The 20,577-nt window shown below is 36.7% G+C and overlaps 1 protein-coding gene across 2 annotated transcripts in view; it reads right to left on the reverse strand.

Annotated features, from left to right (window-relative positions):
* Positions 1-523: 523 nt before the first annotated feature.
* The window catches only part of UMAD1 (UBAP1-MVB12-associated (UMA) domain containing 1), a 78,971-nt gene continuing 58,917 nt past the window's right edge, over positions 524-20,577 (reverse strand). For both annotated transcript variants that reach the window (XM_042043149.1, XM_042043148.1), the window contains exons 3-4: positions 18,991-19,076; positions 524-2,279 (exon numbers count right to left, since the gene is read on the reverse strand). In XM_042043149.1, the coding sequence (XP_041899083.1) occupies positions 2,022-2,279; positions 18,991-19,076 (344 nt within the window). In that variant the 3' untranslated portion in view covers positions 524-2,021. The remainder of the gene's footprint in view (positions 2,280-18,990; positions 19,077-20,577) is intronic.

Genomic DNA, 20,577 nt, shown 5'->3' on the forward strand with positions numbered 1-20,577 from the left:
CTACTCTCCTTTGCTGCTCCTTTCCTTTTGAAAGGACAGCTGTGAGTGCAACAGATTTCAAATCTGACAAGATGTAATTATTTTAGATAAATCGTCTAACTTTAGGCAAAAAATGAATGCAAAAAATTACATGCCAAGTCAGCTAGCAAAGAAATAACCAGTATTGTGAGTTTGTTTGGTCTTCAACAGTGCTTTACAGCTCTGCTTCTAGACCAGCTGAGTTGCAGAAACATTTCAGAGTCAAAATGGACAACTTGAATGGAAACACCCTATTTGTGGACTGATCAAATTTTTAACTGTTGCATATAAAATAATCACTAAAATTATTTTAGTGCTTTTGGGTATGTGTTAAGTAAAAAACTCAGAAAACAAAACAGTTCTGAACAACTTCATAAAACTAATTCTTCCTTCTAGGAGGCCTGAGTACTTCCCAGCTCCCAGCCATACTATTCTCCAAGCAGTGTCATGGATGCTACCTAAACCACTGCAAGTCACCAACACAGCACACAGAATCCATCAGATGAGAGTGTGATATATTTTATTAGAAGGACACCAATTTTTAAATGACACTGAAAAGATTTTCAAACTGAATTTCCAAGTTCAAGTTCCCATGAAAGCTGAATGGTCAGAGCTGTAGTAAACAATACAGGTGAAACCATGTAATAACTCTCACACATAAAAATAACTCATTATTACTTAGCTTCTTTTTATTGGAGTGCAGCACAAATACTCCCCTTGAAACAATAACTTCAAAACATTTAAGAACACAGCTGTCAAAAATATTAAATACGCACATTTAAAAAAATCTAAACCATGAAAATTTAACAACCTAAGACATATTCACAATGTAATTTCTTCATCATTTTACAGTATTTGTATCAAATACTGTAAGACAATCCAAATCTGAAAATATATGTACCTTAAGCTGCCACAGAGTGTAAAAAATACAGGAAAATATCCACTAACATTTAGCACAATATATATATTGTACCCCAAGAGAGAAAGCAAGTGTGTGCCACAGATCATTATTCATCAAAAATCATGATGTGACATCAGAGAGCTGTTGCTGGTGGAACAGCAGCCCTGGTCTTAGTCGGTAAAAACATGCTCAAAGCTTGTGAGTGGGGACACAGTGGTCTGTGAGAACGCATGTTTAGGTATTTAGCAGTTTAATTTAGTTGGATAAGAAACAATGTTATGTTTTCCTGTTGTTAAACATTGCCATCTGTACCTCTGGCACACAAATTAAAAAAAGAAGGGTGTGACCATTAAAAGTACGTGTCCTGAGATTTCCTTCTTCAGGGGGCAAAGAGGTTAAAATGGAAAAGCTGATCTGTATATAAATCAGGAACACATGTGGAAATGAGAACAAACAGCAGCCAACAGGCAGGCGGGGACAACATCTCCAGGCAGGCACAAAACGAGATGGACAAAATACCATCTACTGGAAAAGGGAAGGAAGCAACTGATTTTTACTTTGAAATTGGAAAGTTTAACCAATTCTGTTCAGTCTTAATGATTACTTAAGGGCTTGTAATTAACTCTGAGTTTTAAAACTTGGTTTCACTGAAAAGCTGCCTGTCCAGTAGTGCAGAGCAGAGCAGCATTGCTTTAGTGTTAATATTGGTTTCTATCTGTACAAAATCAAGAGGTGATCTTAATATGAGTAACAGGATCTATGTGTTTTGTAACAAATTGAAATAACAAAACAGTTGAGACATAGACTTCCTCTTAAAGTCATGAAATGTTTGTGTCTGCAGCCTACCTATGGGAAGTAGATACCAGCAGCCAGTCTCCTACTGAGGCTGAAACACTTTTGCTTGATTTCTTTGGAAATAAATGGAATATTTAACATACTAAGTTATAGTTCACTTAAAGCTAAGAAATATATCACAGTTGTGAATAATAATCCATTTGATATACCAGTGGCAGGCCCCCAAAATATTAAGTCAATTAAAGTAAGTCTTTATCTTCCCTTTAAGACTTGTTCCTTGACAGAGGCACAAGAAATAAAGAAAATATTATGGATCACAAAGCACTGAATTTTCAAGTGTAAAGTCATACCAAAATCTTGATAAATTATCATTGATGTCGTAGGTGAGCAGTCGGTCAGGAACGTCACTGTGGGTGCCCTGCACTGCTAACACATGTGGTGCGAGGGCAAAGGGGACGTCGCTCAGGAGGTCTGACATGAAAGGGCTGCTTTCCAAAGTCTGACTCCTTTGATTTCCCACCTCTGTTCTTGATACAGTCAACTGTGACTGGTGCCCTGTATTTATCTAAAGAGAACAGAAGAACAGAAATTTGCACACTACAAATCAGGCAGCTATGGCTTTGCACTTAGAACCACAAGGACCTACTAGTAAAGGGAAACAAAACAAACAAACAAATAAATAAAAGCAGTTTCAGAGTTCAGTTTAGGTAGATCTAAAATAGCAGTTCTTAGTACATGTTGATATAATTCTTTGGCTCCGGCTGACCAGAATTAAGGCTAAAACAAAAATAACACTTTTTGTAATGATTACTGAGATCACAGAATCACAGAATAAATAAGCTGAATTGGAAGGGAAATTAGAATCATTGAGTCCAACTCCTGGCCCTGCACAGAACACCCCAAGAGTCACGCCATGTGCCTGAGAGTGTTGTCTAAACGCTTCTTGAACTCAGGCAGGCTACCCAACATTACTCTGCATTTATGAAACCCATAAGGCTTGTGGGACTTTTTGTCATTATGTTCAGTCTTGTTTAGGGGAAATTACTTCATATAATTCCTTTCATAAACTGATGAAGCTCCATCTTTTGTTCCCCCTATGACTTTCCAGAAGTTGTCCAAGAAAGGCATGACTTTCACCATTAAGAACGCTCCTATCCCAGTTATTTCAAAGGATTAATGATGTTGCTTTCCAGTGTGAAATAGAATTGCATGACTGGCTGGTAAGTTCTATTATATAGGGAAATATATGCAGTGCCAAACATGTCCTTTATAGAAAAACACAGTTAAAACTTAAAAAAACCACCAACAACCCAAGAACCAAAACCAACAAGGAAATAAAAAAACTTGCCATACAGAAGTAGTCAACACAATTTAGAGAATAATGTTGGACCCAATAGGCTTGCAAGCTTTGATCCTGACCTACCAATATGACCTTACTAAGTGTTTATCCTGAAACCTTTACCATTTTAAGAACAAAGAAAAGACTATTTACTCTGCCTCTAGAAATCAAATATAATTTGTTTTACTATTTATAGCAATAAGATCCTATGCAAACTGATACCTCTCACATTAGGCACCCATAATGATGCTCCCGATAACAGGCTCTGAGCAACCTGGTCTAGTGGAAGGTGTCCCTGCCCATGGCAGGGGAGTTGTAACTAGATGATCTTTAAGGTCCCTTCCAACCCAAACCACTCAATGATTCTGTGATCTCTAGGAGCAAGATGTTTGTTATGAGGATTTCTACTTTGACACATACAGAAATATTCAATAATGTGTTCGAAAGTGCCTAACAAGTCATGTCAGAGCCGTGAACACAGACAGGAATGTCTGACTTTGATGAAGTCCTGACTTCTTCTTTTCAACCCCCCCCCCACTCAACATGCAGCCAGAAAAATCCAAAGCTTACACAGCTATTAGGGAAGGCAGTGCACTGAAAGCTTTAAACACTAACTTGGTATTCACCTGATCATAAGAGTGAAATGGATCCAGTCATATGGAGGTTGCTTGCATCCATGATTTTTAGGGGTGTTGTGCTGCTCAAGATCTGACCTGTGCTGAAGTTGAATGTCACAGATCATGGCTGTTCCAGAGAACCTGAGGGCGTTGCTGTCTGACAGAAGAGCAGTATGGGTGGTGGAGTGGTGCTTTGTCTTCTTGCCTGGAGTATTTAGCCAGGCAAAAAGAAACTCCATTTTCTTCCCAAAGAAAGGACTGGCTTTGACTTGAACATGACCTGAGTACTAGTCATTCCTTACACAACCCAACATTTCATCTGGTAGGGCAGATAAACCAGTGTTAAACCTTCTATTAACCTGCCAACAATGAGTCAACAATGACACAAATAATCTTGCCAGCCTGTGTCACTGCCAGCACTTGCCTTGAGTGGCAGTGGACGCGTGCTCCTCCACAGCCTGCTGGGACACAAGGGTTAGTGGTGCTGCATGCTCTCAAATGGACCTCACTTGGAAGCTTTTGTTCATGCTCACAATGATTTGAAACTTAAGGCTTAAGATAAACTTCCCAAGATCTGTTACTATCATGTCACAGGATAATAATGTAAAATTTCTGAAGGTTAAGAAGTTCATTAAAAGAAATGACTGCTACATACAGCTACTAACCTTCCTGGTTATGATCCAATGTAAAAGAGGAGCAATACTCTCCATGCTACTGTAATACTGGAATGTCTGTTACTACACAGTTCCTACAGCGACAGTTTACAGGTATTTCTTTATTTTCCCTGGCTTTCCTTTTCTCAGTTCTCCATTTTCAGATGTGGTTAACAGCTCTTCAGAAAGCTACATGCAGCAGCAGAGGCAAGAGCTAATAGAGAAGATTTCTTTTCTTCAGTAAGGGTTTCCTTACTGATTCTGGTATCTATAGAGGACAGAGAAAATAGGAAAGCTGGCAGAGAAGTCAGGAAGATAGCCTGCATAGTTCTCCTACTCTAACTTTATAAGCTGTGAGCAAAAAAACATGGCCAATAGTACTGTAAGTTCAGAAAAAACCCCAAAACCTCTTGTACTTTTATTTTCTAATCAATATAGTTATCTCCAAGATAAGATATAGTTATCTCCAAGAGGTATTAGCTTCTATGGCTGCTCATTGATAACACTTTGAGAGAAGTCTTCCTTCTTGCCAGGGCCCAAGGTATGCATCAGAACAAAAATCATAGACATCTTCTGGTATAGACATATTATCTTGCTAAGCACACTGCCAAACAATCAGAACATTTATTTATGTTAATATTTATCTGAAAGAACGCGCCACAGCACTTCAGGTGAGTCCCTAAATTCATTGCTGCTGTAAACTTAAAAATTTCTCTTAATTTCTACTCTGCACAAATTTATTACATTCCCTCTTGAAAGAAATAACTTGTGGATCATTTACTGAGGTGCTGGTACTTGCTTGTATTACATCGTTCCCATATTCTGAAGGGGGCCAGAAAACCCCAGATGAAAACCAGGGTTACATCTAGGAATCAATTAAACTAGATCTTCTAAGACCTTTCTGCCTCGCTCCCCTTCCAGATTTCAGGGAAAAATGATCCCTCACTCACTGTCCTATTCCAGTCATTCAGATGATAATCAGAAATCCCTAGAATCTAATGTTTATTTTGATTGGCAAATTATACTTTTATGAATACCTGTTTATATCTTAATTGTCCCCCAAGCTGGGTGAACACAATTTACAATGCAAATTAGACCATCACGTGGCAAAACTAACTTCAAAGAGGGAAAAACAAGTCAGAGCAAGAACAAAGCATCTTGAATCTTTTTTCCTCCATAAACCTTACATTTGTTAGAATGGTGCTAAATGGGCAGACCCAGAAATTAAAACCCCTTCTGTACACAGCAGATACCATGTACTGACAGTGACACAGCAAGGACCAGCTTTGCTTACTCCCAAGTCCCACTCCATATCTGAAAGCAAGACTGCAGTAAGGAAGGATGAATTACATCAGAATTATTTTACTGTGAAAGCATCATTTTACTAAACTCAGTCCCTGCATACTGCTAGTGAGGCTCTTAATAGTCTTAACAGGTTATGATACTATTTGAATAGTCAAAAGAGTATCACAAAGAAAGCCCAAAATGGTTGAGATAAACATAGTACAGGTAAGTCAGAAACAAAGCAAAATGTCAGGTCAGTTTAACAAATGCCATAATTTGATCTTAAATCCAATAATCTTTGGATCTCAGTTTACTCAACCCCTCATGAGGAGGTCGTGGGCCTAATATGACAAGATCAGTTTACAACAGAAAGGGAAAAGGAGTCTAGATTTTCTATTTCAGTTTCACATTTAATCCACTACTGTCTCTCCCATGAAAACAGTTATTTTTAATTATCTTAAAAAGCTTGCATTCTCTTTTTAATTTATAACAAGTCCCATTTTATTTATCTATATGAAGAAAAACGTTCCTGTCCTGAAGAATTCAGGTAGCAAGAAGTAATTTTCCAGTTCTGCCTAGTGCAGTCATCACAAGCAGTCACTGCCCTTTGCTATGCAGGGCTGCTTCTGAGCATTCCTGCAGTGATATTTAGATGTTGGCCTCCTGTGCAAGACCCTATCAAACCAGACAAGTTTTTGTGCTTCCAAAACAAGAAGATACCCTTTACATGGGCTAAGATGCATTTTGTTCCTGTGCTGGAGAACCCACATGAGTGAAAAGGCCTTGCTGAAGCCAGCCTCCCCAGCAGGCTTCCAGGGAATGTGGTGAAGAACTGGACACTCTGGTAGGGAACACCAGTCACCCATCGGTGCCGAGGTCACCCACACTGCTTCCAATGCAAACACCAGCACAAAATGATGTGATGCAACCGAGGTCAAGGTTAGGAAATGGCTTATGCTTTATGCATGCATTCTTCAAGCATATATAGAACTGCAAGTCCTAGAGAATTTGATATTGCACATTAGTCACACTGGTTTCTACTTAAATGCCTAACTTATTTATCCAGAATACAATCCATTCAGAGCATATTATCTGGACATTAGCTAAACTAAGCACTGCCAAATGCTATGACACACAATCCTGTTATGAGAAATATTAATTGAATGGACCGAGAAGATCACTGATTTACATTTCACCATACACCAAGGAGTCAAAAAATCAGTAAAAATTACATAAGGTATGGCAATAAAATTTAATTCAAATAAGCAAGGTGTCTTCTACATTCTTGGTTTGCAATCCAAAAGAACAGGGATAAAAGAAACACTATGTAAATATATATAGTAGCTGGCCACCAGATACTAATTGTGCTCTGAAAACAATATATTATTTTGAAACTAACCAAGTATAAAACTATCCTCTAAAGTAAATGATTCCTTTTTTCTCTTCTTAAAAAAGATGTTTCTCAGCTGTTTTTAAAAAACGTCTAATTGGATGCATGTCTTTGTATTTCCCATAAAGTTTGCCAAGAGTCTCGTAAGGAAGAAAAAATGCACATTTTCCAATGTACTGAGAAGCTGGATTTACAGTGCTCTGAAGGAGAATCAAAGATTAGTGCCAGCATTATTATAATCCAAACCCTTGAACAAGGTTTTCTATCAAAAGTTATTCATTTAAAAAAATTTACGCTTTCTGTAAAAAAAGGTTTTTTTTCCAGAAACAGATCTATTTTTCTTTAAAAAACAGCCTTGAGAAACAAACAGTATCTTCAGTCTGCACTTTCAGAATATTTAGTAAATATCCAGCAATATAATACTTACAACAGACACCTGCTATGCTACTGGTGGCAAAGAATTATCTGTGTTTCAGGCAAGTTTGTGGTATCACAGGAAACAGTGCATCATAAGGTATCTATGTAGTAATTACTGATGTACCTGGAAATGGAAGTTGTCATATGGGATTGTTCCTCCAATGTGTTGGTTGATACTTTAGGATATTCACTGGACCTCCTCAGAAAATTTGTAGGAATTCTGGAATGAGTACCCCCATTGATGACAACAACTCTCTTTTCAAATAAAAATGGTAATGGCAAAGATGAACAGAGGGGGAAAGAAAAATTACTCACAAGGTTTGTATTCAAACATTTAAGCTAGGGGAAGAGAATCACAGAATCAATTAGGCTGGGAAAGACCTCTGAGATCATCAAGTCCAACCTATGGCCAAACACCACCTTCTCAACCAGAGCATGGCACTGAGTGCCATGGCCAGGCTTTCCTTAAACACCTCCAGGGATGGTGACTCCATGAAGTCCCTGGGCAGTCCATTCCAATTTTAACAACCCTTTCTGTGAGAAAGTTCCTTCTGATGTCCAAAATTCCTTCTGATGTCCAAACAAAGGTCAGTAAAACCCTGCTGGCGGTGGGCAAAGTGCACAACATGATAATTTCCAAGTACCAAAAAACCCCCGACCCAAAACATTAACAAAAAACCACCCCAACACACCAGTAAGTATGTGACCTACGTCCTTACAGAACTGTAATAAGGAAACAAACCCACCTGGACAAGCACAATACAGATGCCTGAGATGGTTCAGAAAACCACATGTGAATAATGAGAGCTGCTATTCTTTCAAGGTTCACTTGAAATTTTAGTCAGCCCTCCCCTCCAGACACTCAAGAAAAAAGTTATTCCTAGCTGGGAGAGCAAAATTAGATGTAAGAAGAATTGCTGAAGACCTTGCAGTAGCTTTTTGCTATATCCAAATTTCTTCTGGTTGCTTGCTTGCTTTATTAGCAGAAATGCAGTGTCTGGGATTGTAACAGTGGCCAAAGATTGGTGCTGTCAGGGGTTGCAGCAGGGCAGACCTACAGGCTGAAAGCTTCGGGTTGAGTCCTTGGAGAGGCTTTTAAAAGCAAGAATGGTTCTCAGTGGAAATCAGCTTTCCCATTTGCTTTAGGCTCTTGTTTCCAAGCTTCTTATGACTCTCATTTTGTAATACAGAAGTAATTTGTCTTTCTTAAAGAGCTCCTGCTACAAGTTTATCAATATTGCTCTTCAGAGTAAAACAGAACCAATTTTATAAATAAGAGTTTAAGAATATTTTTACTAATTTGTGACATACATTTTAGGTATTTTTCTTTCTCCTCTATAGCATGCTTTTCAGCTGTTTCTTAACTAGAAGGAAATCAAGGTCAGGTTAATGCCACTGAAATCTTAAAGAAAAGAAATTCTAAAGAAACAATGAAAAGAGGTTCTGACATTCTATAGATTTTCTTTATTACAGCAAAGCTCCTCACGGAGTATCTTGGCCTGCAAAGAACAGCTGGGGAATATTCACTAAACCACACTTTCAGTATCAACAGTGATGTACACTTCTGGATCCTTATTGGCATTAAAGCAATTAGGAAAGTGTAATTACCAGAACAATTCTTTAGTGTAAACTTGCTGTAATTACTATGTGATTCTTGCCCTCTCAAACAGCCATAAAACTGTTAATCTCTGCAGAGGGGAAGAACTGCAAGGTTGCCATTTGAACTCTGGATACTCCGAATGTTCCATGGTTAACGTGTGTTACCTTAACTGTCCTAGTAAGTACTAGAGATGCCCATGAGTTTTATTTATGAGACACTTACAGAATGTAATTCTACCTGGAAAAGTATCCTTAAATACCACAAAAGACTTCATATCTAGTGTCTAAACCCACTACCTCATTTTGTCATCCTAGAAGAAAAAAGATGATTTTCTTCGTTACCAACTGTGCAAATTCAGAGCAGTACAAGATGAAGGTTCTGTTTTCACTCAATCCCCTATAATAACAATATGTCACAGGAAATATTTTGAGGGGCATTAGTGATAAATTTAGCAAATATATTGAATTCAATATAACCAAAATTGTACAGTGATTTTTTATTTCTTATTCCTAACTCCTATTATTTATTTCATTCAGTAATAGTTTGAAGAAAGAGAACCAAAACATCTCAAATGTGGGCATCTATAATGAGAAACTATAACATTGTGAACAAACTGGCATAAGATGCAACATGAAAAGAAGACTGCAAACCTAAAAGAAAACAGAAACAAAAAGGAAGCAGAAAATGTTCTAAAGCTTTATTAAAAATTTTAAGTCTTAATTTCCCACCATTAACAAAAGTAATTATGCTCTTATCTTTCCTTTTATCCCAACCAATTTCATCACTTTTGGGTCTGATAATTGAAGACCTGTATCAACACTTATGCCTTCTCAATAGCAGGGTTCCTTTCCTTGCTGCCTCCCTGTTCCTCTCTGGAGGCCCCTGAGTTTTAGGGCACCATCGTTACAGGTGAATTTTGGACAACAGTCCCCTCTGTAACATGAATATTGTAATAAAAATTATCTTAGAAGAAAGAAAGGGGTGTGGGTTCAACAAGGAACAGTTTATCTAGCTCCTCTGTTCCTTCAAAGTACTATGCAAGCTATTCATAGCAAAGATCTCAACATAATAAGCAACATGAACAATATTTAGCACGTTGTGCTTCTGCCACTGCCAGGAAATGGTACTAACTAGGCCAGATTTTTTTTCCTTTCCTTCTGTAGCAGGTATGCTGGAAGATTAAAAAGTTAATGAAAATTACTATAGTAAGTGAACTGCAAGCCAGAAGAACTGTAATTGAAAATGCACACAGCTCTAGACATCCAGCACCACATTCCACAGCCACAAATCAGAAGAGAAGGACAAGATAATATATTACAAAATGAACAGGCAAGTCTGATAAATGCTGATAATGGATTTGTTTTGTAACTTCAGTACCATCCAGAAGCACAAAGTATTTTCATTTATTTTGCTGCTATTTTCATTCATGATGTAATGCAAAACTCAGATAACTGACATTCAATATAGACAGAGAATATACTAAGAAATTAATTTAATACAAAACTTTAATTGCATAATTTAAAAAAATTTAAAACTAAAAACCAGTATTTAAATATTCTGTTTTAATTTAGCAGCTACATTAGGTCGATGTAGTTAGTGACAAGAAGATGTGGTATTTTCTCTACTGCTTCAAGCAAAATATATCCTAAAGACTTTTGGGACGTTGATCTCCTGAACAGCAGAAGCTTAGACAAACTGGGTCTCTGCATTTATGTCTCTCTACCTCTTGTTCCCCAGCTATTGTAGAAGCTCCAACAGGGTAACCTGCTATGGTAGGAAAAAGATGACAGCTTCTCTGAGATGGTAAATGCCCATGGAGCAGAATGTCTAAAAAGAGGGCTAAGACTGCATTCTCTCATTATTGTACTAAGTGTATGAAAATCCAAGGATTTGAATGCAAAAGAAAGCTGTCTACCAAAAAAAAAAAAAAAAAAAAAAAACTTTGACAAATTAACATAAAAAAACAGTAAGAAAATATTTAGCAAACATAGTTTCACACAAAAATTAAACCAATACATTCTTCAGCAAATTAGAGCAACTAAAATTGCGTAGATCAGAAGGTTGTTTTGTTGTCGGTTTTGGGTTTTTTTAAGAAGAAAAGGAAATCTCTCCTTGAGTAACTGAGGGAGTCAGCAACATCAATGAAATATCTCCCTAGAATGTCAATATCAATGAGAGGAAAAAGAGGGGTAACAATTTCTGTAAGAGGAAAGGAAAAGGAAATTATCTTGGATTTGGTTTTCAGAAAAGAAGATAAACAGAGTGAAGAGAAAAGAATTACTAGTCTGAACTCAGGTGAATCTTCTTTCAGCAATACCTGGGAACAACATCCTCAGCCATGCTTTCAAGAGTTTTGTTAAATAACTAAACCCCTGGATCTTAAATGGATTCTCACACAGATGCATGAATAAAAATTGCTGTACTAAGTGATATGTTCTGAGGTTTTTATCATGCTGCTTAAATTCCAAGCATGTGGCAAGACTAGCAATATGTCATGTTTACAAACTTAAAGTATTTTAATGCCAAAAAAAGTGAATTAAGCAAGTGTCATCTCACACAACTTTCCACCTGCTCTCTCCGCAGAGATTTGGGTCAGTAAGAGAAAGGAAGGATGGATATTTGATTTTAATTTCCTCCATAAACAGTCTGTAGCTGGAGCACTTGTCAACACCACCTTCAGTAAACAGGTTACCAGGAGCCAGAGTTTGTAAAAGCTTCAGTCTACAAACAGCAACAAAACTGAGTTGCTCTCAGCACCTACTGATCAGGATTTTCCGATTCAGGAATAAAAGTGTCATGACTCTTTAAGCAGCAAAAGGCAAAATAATTAATTAATTAAATAAAAATAAATTAATACTGGTCCACCTCTTTTAAATAAGGTGGCCTCTTTAACCTTCCTTGTTCTCTATGGATGGAAAATAATTGGATCACAATGAAAAAGAAGAAGGGTACATTTTTCTTTTTTTAAGATAGATCTGTTTTTATCTAGCAGGACTGCTAATCACATTACAACTCTAGAAATGCATTCTTAAAAATTTTAGTACTGTGGAAGAAAAGAAAATTGTAAACAAATAACTTACATTTTATTTTGTATTTTTAAAAAGTGCTTTAGAACAAAATTTGAATATGTGCTTCCCAGTGCACAGTCTTTCACAAAAAGAACAGGAGCTGTGTGACACTGAACTGTGCCATAAATCAAATCCCTGGACTGCCCCCAGTCATTTGTGGTGAGTTTTGTGTTTGGTTCTTCTTTTCCCTCTGAAAGTGGCAGTGCAACTAAGCTAAAGACATTGCTGTTTTCCTTACTTGGTGTTTTGAGTAATTGTTAACGAGCTGCCCTACACTACAGTCTTTCACCCACCATTTTATGCTAATACATCATGTTGTAAATATCACTGTACCATATTTGCACACAGTCTCATTGAGTGATGTATGATCTACATTGCATTTTAGATCAATTTTAATATTTGGAAAGCCCAGAAGGGTTTCTCCTAGAGGCAGGATGACTGACTGATCAATTTGTTGACAGCAGCAAACTGAACCAGCATTACTGGCTTTTATTATGTATTTGGGCAAGAGATACAGGATAATCAGGAGTTTTATCTGGGATTAAGCTAGTCAGAAGATCCCAAAATTAGAGAAAGGCTAAAAAATGTGATGGGAACGTCTGAGCATCTAGTTTGAGCATCTCTTGCTACAAATAACCAATCAATGTAACTGAATAAGCAAAGTAATTAAATCAAACATATAGCGAGTTTCTGCCCAAACTAAATAGGAAGGTATGCAAAGTGTGCTTCTGCATACACGTGCCTTGATCACCATTTGGTGTATACATCCCTTTACTAAAGCCTGGTTCTTCACATGAAGAGGCTGCAAACCAGGCCAACTATACTATTTTATTAACTTTTTACATGTGGGTACATACTTTTCTGTTTATAGGCACTGAATTATGAAAATATACCATGCCTGTGTGTCATTCTTTTCCTACAGGATGTCATTTTGTCTTCTGTTGCTCAAACCTCACAAATTGTGCAATCTGACTGCGGCACTGACTCTGGACTCCACAGGCAGGCTGTGGGAGAGGGGGATGCTCCAATCCACTCGTTGTTTTTACATGTATTTGCTGGCCAGACAGAACATTCATGTCCCACCTTAGAGGTCTGTTAGAACTTCCGCAGTTCTTGTACTGAAATCTCAGCTGAAGTTAAACAAAGAGTTTAACAGTACTTCACACTTGCAAAGTGCTACAGAAAAGTGTAAGACAGCACTGCATTACATTTTTTAAAATTAACTGTTTCCTAAGTTCAGAGAGGAAGTTGGTGACAACCACGTCAATTCACATCTCTCAATTTCCATTCAAGTTCCCTATATCTAAAAATATAATGCTTTCCTTTTAAAAAAATTACAATGGACGTACTATTAATGATGCTACTGTGATTGCTAAGTATCTGAACTAACCCCAGCTGTGTGTTATGTTACACAGACAACAAGTCCAATTATTCACTTTAGAATTGAGAAAAACCCTACAAGGTGATAGTCTTGAGAAGCACCCTCGGGTCTTACTGGTTGAGCCTTGCTCAACAGCTTGCACAAATTGCAGTTTATAAAATGTTGTTTGTGAGGCCACTGCAACTAATCCTTTACGACATGAGGAGCAGACTTTCTCGCGGATAATCATGTTGCTTAAATTTTGCATGTGTATGTACGTATACCTAATATATTTATGCATAATGTGCATACAAACCCTACCCTTCCCCCTGAGTTGTCCAATTGTTAAGGGCAAACAGAAGCCCACTGGTCTACATGTTCTGGAGATCTTCCTAGAATGAAAAGACCTCTTAAATATTTTGGTAAATTATCAAAGAGATAGCAATATGAACATTAAGATATAATGAAGCTTTACAAAGTAAATATATTATTGCACAATAATAGTTGTAACATGTAATAGGTGTACTATGCAATATTTGATTTGGTTTTTAGCTGAATGGGCTATTTACCTTAGTTCTCAGTAAGATCACAACCATATCATGTGCCTTTCTTATCACATGGCAGCTCTACTTCATATGCACTTTCCATCTGTGGCTGCACATGGACTCCCCAAAGAAGTCCCAGCTATTTACTATACACGCAAAGGATGAAGGAAGCTAAGAAAGCTGATGTCCATTGCAGCTGCCAAGGCTGAACATGAGTCATCCTTCTTTAAAGGTAATGTTAAAACTGCACTTCTTACAGCTTATGATCATGCATGACAGTTGAGTAAAATATAAGATCTTTCTTCTAATGGTACCAGCATTCAGAGAAGAGCTTGATGACTTGCTGCAGACAATCTTATTCCAGTCCCTCTAAGAGTGGATAATTTCATTAAGTGATTATTGCTTACATACGTAATTAAGAAGAGAGAAAATATGGACCAACATGCTTTAAGGGTTTTATATACAAAAAAGAAGATCTTAGAGTTAATATGACATATGACAAGCAATTAGGCTAACCAGGCCATGACTAGAATTCTACCTTAAGAAAGCTTTAAAAAAACCCAAAGAAGCCAAGTTAAGCAACAACATTTTTGATAGATATGGGATTTTGTCAAAAGAGAGCAAATTAATCACAAATAATGTGATCACAATAATTTTGAAATATAAACCACTTTTTCTAAAGTAAATGTAGGGAAATTAAACTGATGCAACAAATCTACCCCAGAACACCCTTCTTGCAATTTTGAATATGGGACCCCCTGAACCATAAACCAAGGGTTAATAAGTGAACAGAGACATGATCAGTAGCAACTCCTTTTCCAGTAACTTGTAAAAATAATACAGACAGACAAACCTGAGGAAAAAACAGTCAATAATAGGTCTGACAGAAGCAATTAATTTTAATTTAAAAAAAAAAAAGGAAAACAAGATAACAGTAATATTATTCATGCCCTGGAATTGTATCAGCTGATCTGCTCTAAAGGGTATCTTAAAAGTCTACCAACTTCAGCAATACTTGTTAATTTCACTAGAAGGGTAAAAAAAAATTAAGTTATTTTTCCCCTACTCTATGGATTCTCACCTCTCATTATCTCTTCCTTGATATTTTGTATCTCATAGTATTTCTGCCTTTTCAATTAACTCATATGTCCCCTAACGAGATATCTAGGAAACTGTTATTTATATCCATTCAGAATCCTTATACAGCAGCTGTATAAAGGATGACTTTTATGAGGCAATGCCAATTCAGACATAAAAATATTTTTCGTAATTTATTTAGATACTTGCCCAAAATGGTGCACACCTGTTTCTATATGCATAAAATCATAGAAAATTTTAAATTTACTTCAGGAACCATGGACTTTCTATCTGCTGTGTTCTAAGCTTTTAACAGAAAATTATGAAAAGAAAGGGCACAAGAATCATAACAGAACTATTACAATTCATAAAGGAAACTAAGTCCTAAGATGATAAGAATCACAGCAAGGTATATAATTAAGAGTGGCTATAACAACAACATATAAATTAGATAATTATGGATTAAGCAATCCCTTGGGGGATTCTCTCTTGCCCTAGAAAACGTGTAACAAGCTCCTTATATAGAAGGCAATAGCTATTAAGTATTTGAGGGAGAAGTAGGACTATAAGGAAAAACAAAAGGAAAAAAAAAAAGAAGACACAGCAAGACAAAAATCCTAATTTACAATCTAAAGATGGTTCTCATTTTTGGTAGTTTATTTTAATACACTTACTGGTCCAGTTTTCCCCCATTAAATCTGCTGACATCTGTTGGCTAAAGAGCGCATGTCAGATTATCCAGAAGTGCAAGATCAAATACACATGAGCCGCTTCTTAAGGTAACAGTAGGGAGATACAAAACACTGCAGCGATTACCAGAAATGTAATTTTTGTTGTTGTTGTTTCTTACATCAATGTAATAATCCCAGGTGTCCTGGACACCAGACATACAATAATCTTCATAAATCCTAATTCAAAGCCATACCATCTGTCAAAAATATTTTTTATGTTTCCTAATAGATATGCTACATAATCGCTCTCACAGCAGGGCAAAAATACATGGTTGCACTAATTTGCTTTACCAATAGAATAGCTCATTATCAAAAATAACCCCACCACATTATTGGGCTTTCTAGCACTCTTCATACATCAAAACTAACCTTTCCATTCCACTGTTTTCTATTACCTCAAATTCCCAATGAAAGCAGAAGATTGAATTATCTGGAAATTGTACGGTAATAATGGAAAAATCACAAGCATAAATAAACCCCAAACCATAGTGTATCTTTCTATTATGATTGTGTTGCAGTTAAAATTAGAAGCTTTGTATTTCATGATCACTAATCTACTAATTTAGTCACTAATAAGACTAATTTAAGTTCTCGGCCCTGCAGAGCACTAACCGTTTTGGACCCAATCCAGAAAAGCACTTAAATGTCTCTGTGACTTTTAGTTCATGAGCCTGAAGCAACTTCAGAGGGATCAGACATTCTTGATTAGGCCCAGAGTACTCACTACCCTGCTGGACAACATGTCCCCCTAGGACTGACCAGCATCAGGAGATGACCCTCCCAACCCGCCATCCATACTCATGGAGATGGAGAACACACTCCATATGGGATTGTTCAAAGCAGGAGCTTCTGTCTGAAGCAGAAGACAAAATGTTTGGGCTAAAGCTGGCCTTTGAGAACACCCTTCCTCCAAGAAGTTTTTAAATACCTGCAAATCCCCTAACATGCATGCAATATCCAAACACCTGAAAACAATGCCGACTGAGGTACGGCAAGGTTACAAGAGGTTCTGTTATATGTTCCTAGATGTGGCAAGATGATCTTGATGTAAACTTTTATTTCTGCATTAGTTTAAATAATTTATACAAGATTATACAAAAATACACACTTGACAATTCAGTGATTGTACAGCAAACAAATCCAATAGTACCTAAGAAAATGGGAAATTCCAAAGATGGTGGCCATTATCAAAAAATACCCCAGAAGATAATTTCGTCAAAAAATCAAACTCAACTTCATTTCCCCTTTGAAAATCCATGAACAAAGTGTTACTTCATTCTTCTTTAAATCACATTTCCAAAAGCACTTTTCATATTCCACAAAGTTTGTATCTAATAAGTAGTGAAAAAGTTTATATTTAAAAATAAAAGCAGGTTTCCAGCAATCGAAAGATGCAGTTGATGAACTAAATGCTCTTTTGTTAAGTTCTGCATGACAAATATCTGATGCCACTTTGCAGTCTAACAACTATATTTTAACATACTCTTCTATGTTTATCAATAATTTGTGGTTTAATACTAACAGGGTTATTATTACAATTGATGTTCTATGTCTCTATGACATATTGAATATGTAATACAATGCTTTTCCAGTTTCCATAAATTGGTAAAGTTCTCCCATAAATTTACAAAAATATACTCACCACTGCAAGGAGGAATATTGCTTTCCTAATGGCCAGAATTATCCATTTAATTTCCATGATTCACAATTATTCTACTTAATTTGAGAACTTGAGAATTCCTTTGAGTAAATGTGAAGTCCAAATACTGAAATCTAGACTGGAATGAATTGCCTAAATAATACCAAGTGCTGGATCTTAATTTAACTTACTCTGTCACAAGCCAGTTCATAGGAGTATTTTTATGACATATAAGTATCGTAATAGAAAGTTGAAAATAAATCTTTGTTTCATTTTCCCTGTAATATCTGCAATTTTATTTTGAAAACTTTGCTTCTTCTCTCTAACTCACAAAACTTAAAATCTATACAAGTTCCTCTTTTCCTGAAATTCCAAAGAACTGAACAATAACTGGCAGTTCACCATCCCCAGCAAGAACATCACGTTAAGGGAAACTACGTTTGTCCAGTAGGTAACTACAACATCAGTTAATTATACTGCCCAGATCTGCGGGACTTCAGATGCAAAGGACCTCGGCTCAGACATGCATGGATCTAAAGTCAGACTAAAACTTTGCAATTAGTTGGAACTAATCACTTAGTTCACACTTCCACACTATCAGAAGGCAAACCACTCATTACTTACGACAAATTAAAGATTTCTGTATAGGACACAGTTTTAAATTTTAAATTAAAAAAGAAGACTACAGGCCACACATACATACTGACCACTCTTAGATATGGAAAAATTGTCACACACACCTCTACTATACCAAGGGACTTATCAATAATAAATATTGAAACAGCATTGAAAAGAGACAGTTAGACACATATCTCACCAGTACCAAGGTGAAATATGGAAAAAAGAGAAAAAATAGGTTAACCAAAAAAAAGAAGCACCACAAAAGCACAAAAAGTCCAAGCCAAACATCTCTCAGTCACCTTGCAAATATCTAAAATTATATGGCAATGGAAAACAGGCTCATACTTGGTACAAAAACATTTTCAGAGTACATGGAAAACAAAATATGTGTACAGCATATGCAGAAATATTCTGAAAAGCCCTCGCCTGTAAACATGTATCAACTAAACAAAAGAAAAAGAAGCTCAGATTTACAGCCACACAGTAGAGAAACAGAAAGGAAACACACAATAAAGACAGAACTCACATGTTTACAACATGTTACTCATAATGGTAGTTGAGGAAATAGCTGACTTATGTAAATGTGTGACATTTTCCATCACTACTCACCACACTAATGCTTCTACGCAATTCATTAATATTCTAGCTACAGTTTCATGCTTGCACAATTCAAGTATAAAAATAAGATATTCAACAATACCATACAGCCCAGCCTTCTGCTATTTCCTTTTCAAATCCACAGCAGTGGGCTTGTTATTATTGCCATCTAATTAGTAGTGGTGCTGCTTTTATGATAGATCACAAGGAAGGCTGAGAGCCACTCAGCCAATGGAAGATGTGAATGTGGTGAAACCATCTTCTGCAGGACATTCACGTTTCTTAAATGAACTGCTATGGAAGTTTCATCATGTGTGCATAAGGAAATAGTCTCCTACCTGTGGAGGTTGATTGTACATCGGTCTGGTCTCTGGAAATGAAGTTTTATCCTTTGAGTCTCGACTTTGATCATCAACTGTGTCACCTACCAAAGTAAAAAAAAACCCTTTTAAATCACTGAGATCCTTCATATTTTACATAGAGTAAGAAAATCTCTTCAGTCTTCCTAAAATCAAATTATACCCTGAGAAAGGGGGACTCGGTTGCCACATTTATATTTACAATTTTGAACACGAGTAAAGAGAAAAACATTGAGAAGTGATCTGCAAAACCCAGGAACAAATCTATGTCAATTATTTAAAGGAAAAAATTCATGGGGAAAAAAGGGAGAAAAGAAAAAAGCAGGGCCCCTATTTTTGCACACTTTAGGACCATTAAGTTCTAATAATTAGCAAAGGGTACATAGCAAAGTGACTATGTAGTGCAAAGGAGATAACCAGGTGCATATCCATCACATTCCAATCCAATGTCAGGCTAAAAGCACTGTTACTCTATCCTCATTCATAGCCTCATTTCCACACAGTTGATATCTGTGCATGAGTGCAGAAAGAGAGACAAAGCATTCTGAGAAATGGCCTGGTTTTGACTGTATGGGGACAAAGACTGCTGGGCAGGCTGGGCACAGATCTCCTCCAATTGCATACATGTGGCTACCTCTGCCCAGTATTTTACCAAGAAGACACAATTCAGTTTATCCCAAAAGCTGCAGCTGGCACTCATCACAGCAATAAACTAGAGACAAGATTATTTTCACCTTTATTTTTAAGACAAAAGGTACATTATCAATTTTATTTAAAAGGTAGAGGTAGTAAAAAAAAGAACAAAACCAGAATTTGTTTCTCAGATGTTGCAAAACAAACATCCACCTATCCTATCTTCTCCAATTTTCTTTGTCAATGGGAGAGTGTACCAGAAGTTGTAAATATTTTGCAGATTATCTCCTTCTGCTGTTAGTACTAGTCAGTAAATAGTTAGCAAAAGCACAAAACTGAGAAAGACTAAAGATTTAGATACGTAATTCTGGTTTTATTTTTATTTGAATGCATACTGCTTTCTGTAATGGAGCACTTTCAAAATCTGTATCCTTAAAGAGTCCTATAGCAACAATTCAAAATGAAAAGGTTCTAGTTACTGTAACTGTTAACTTCTTTGTTAAACCAGTGGTTCTGGCTCTCCTGTTCCATTTTCTCCGGAGGTTTACTTAGAGGCTGTGCACCAGGCAGAAGCCTTTGGAAACAGCAGCCAGCTTCTGCCTATGCCCAGTTAGGCTGGAAAGCCAATGACCCAGGTCTATGCATGTTTGTTCCATACTATCATGGACCCCCTGGTCTAACCGGTCAGGTCCTCAAGTACAATGCAATATTTGGTAAAGTTTTCTATGAAAACAAGCACTAGTATCTAGTCATTGTGTCTGCTTTTAATACCCAAGTATTATTCCTAGCTGTGTATGCAGAGAATCATCATCATCATCATCATCATCATCTTTGTCACAGGTCTTTAATGCTTCTTAATTTCATTAATTTCATTCACTTTCCAAGACCTTTTCTGGAGTTGAAAAATGCTGCTTAGTAAGCTAGTAATTCTCT

The sequence above is a fragment of the Corvus kubaryi genome, unplaced genomic scaffold, assembly GCF_017639235.1.
Source record: "Corvus kubaryi isolate FWS band 111438036 unplaced genomic scaffold, C.kubaryi_AGA036_p1.0 37398, whole genome shotgun sequence".
In the NCBI taxonomy this organism is placed as follows: Eukaryota; Metazoa; Chordata; class Aves; order Passeriformes; family Corvidae; genus Corvus; species Corvus kubaryi.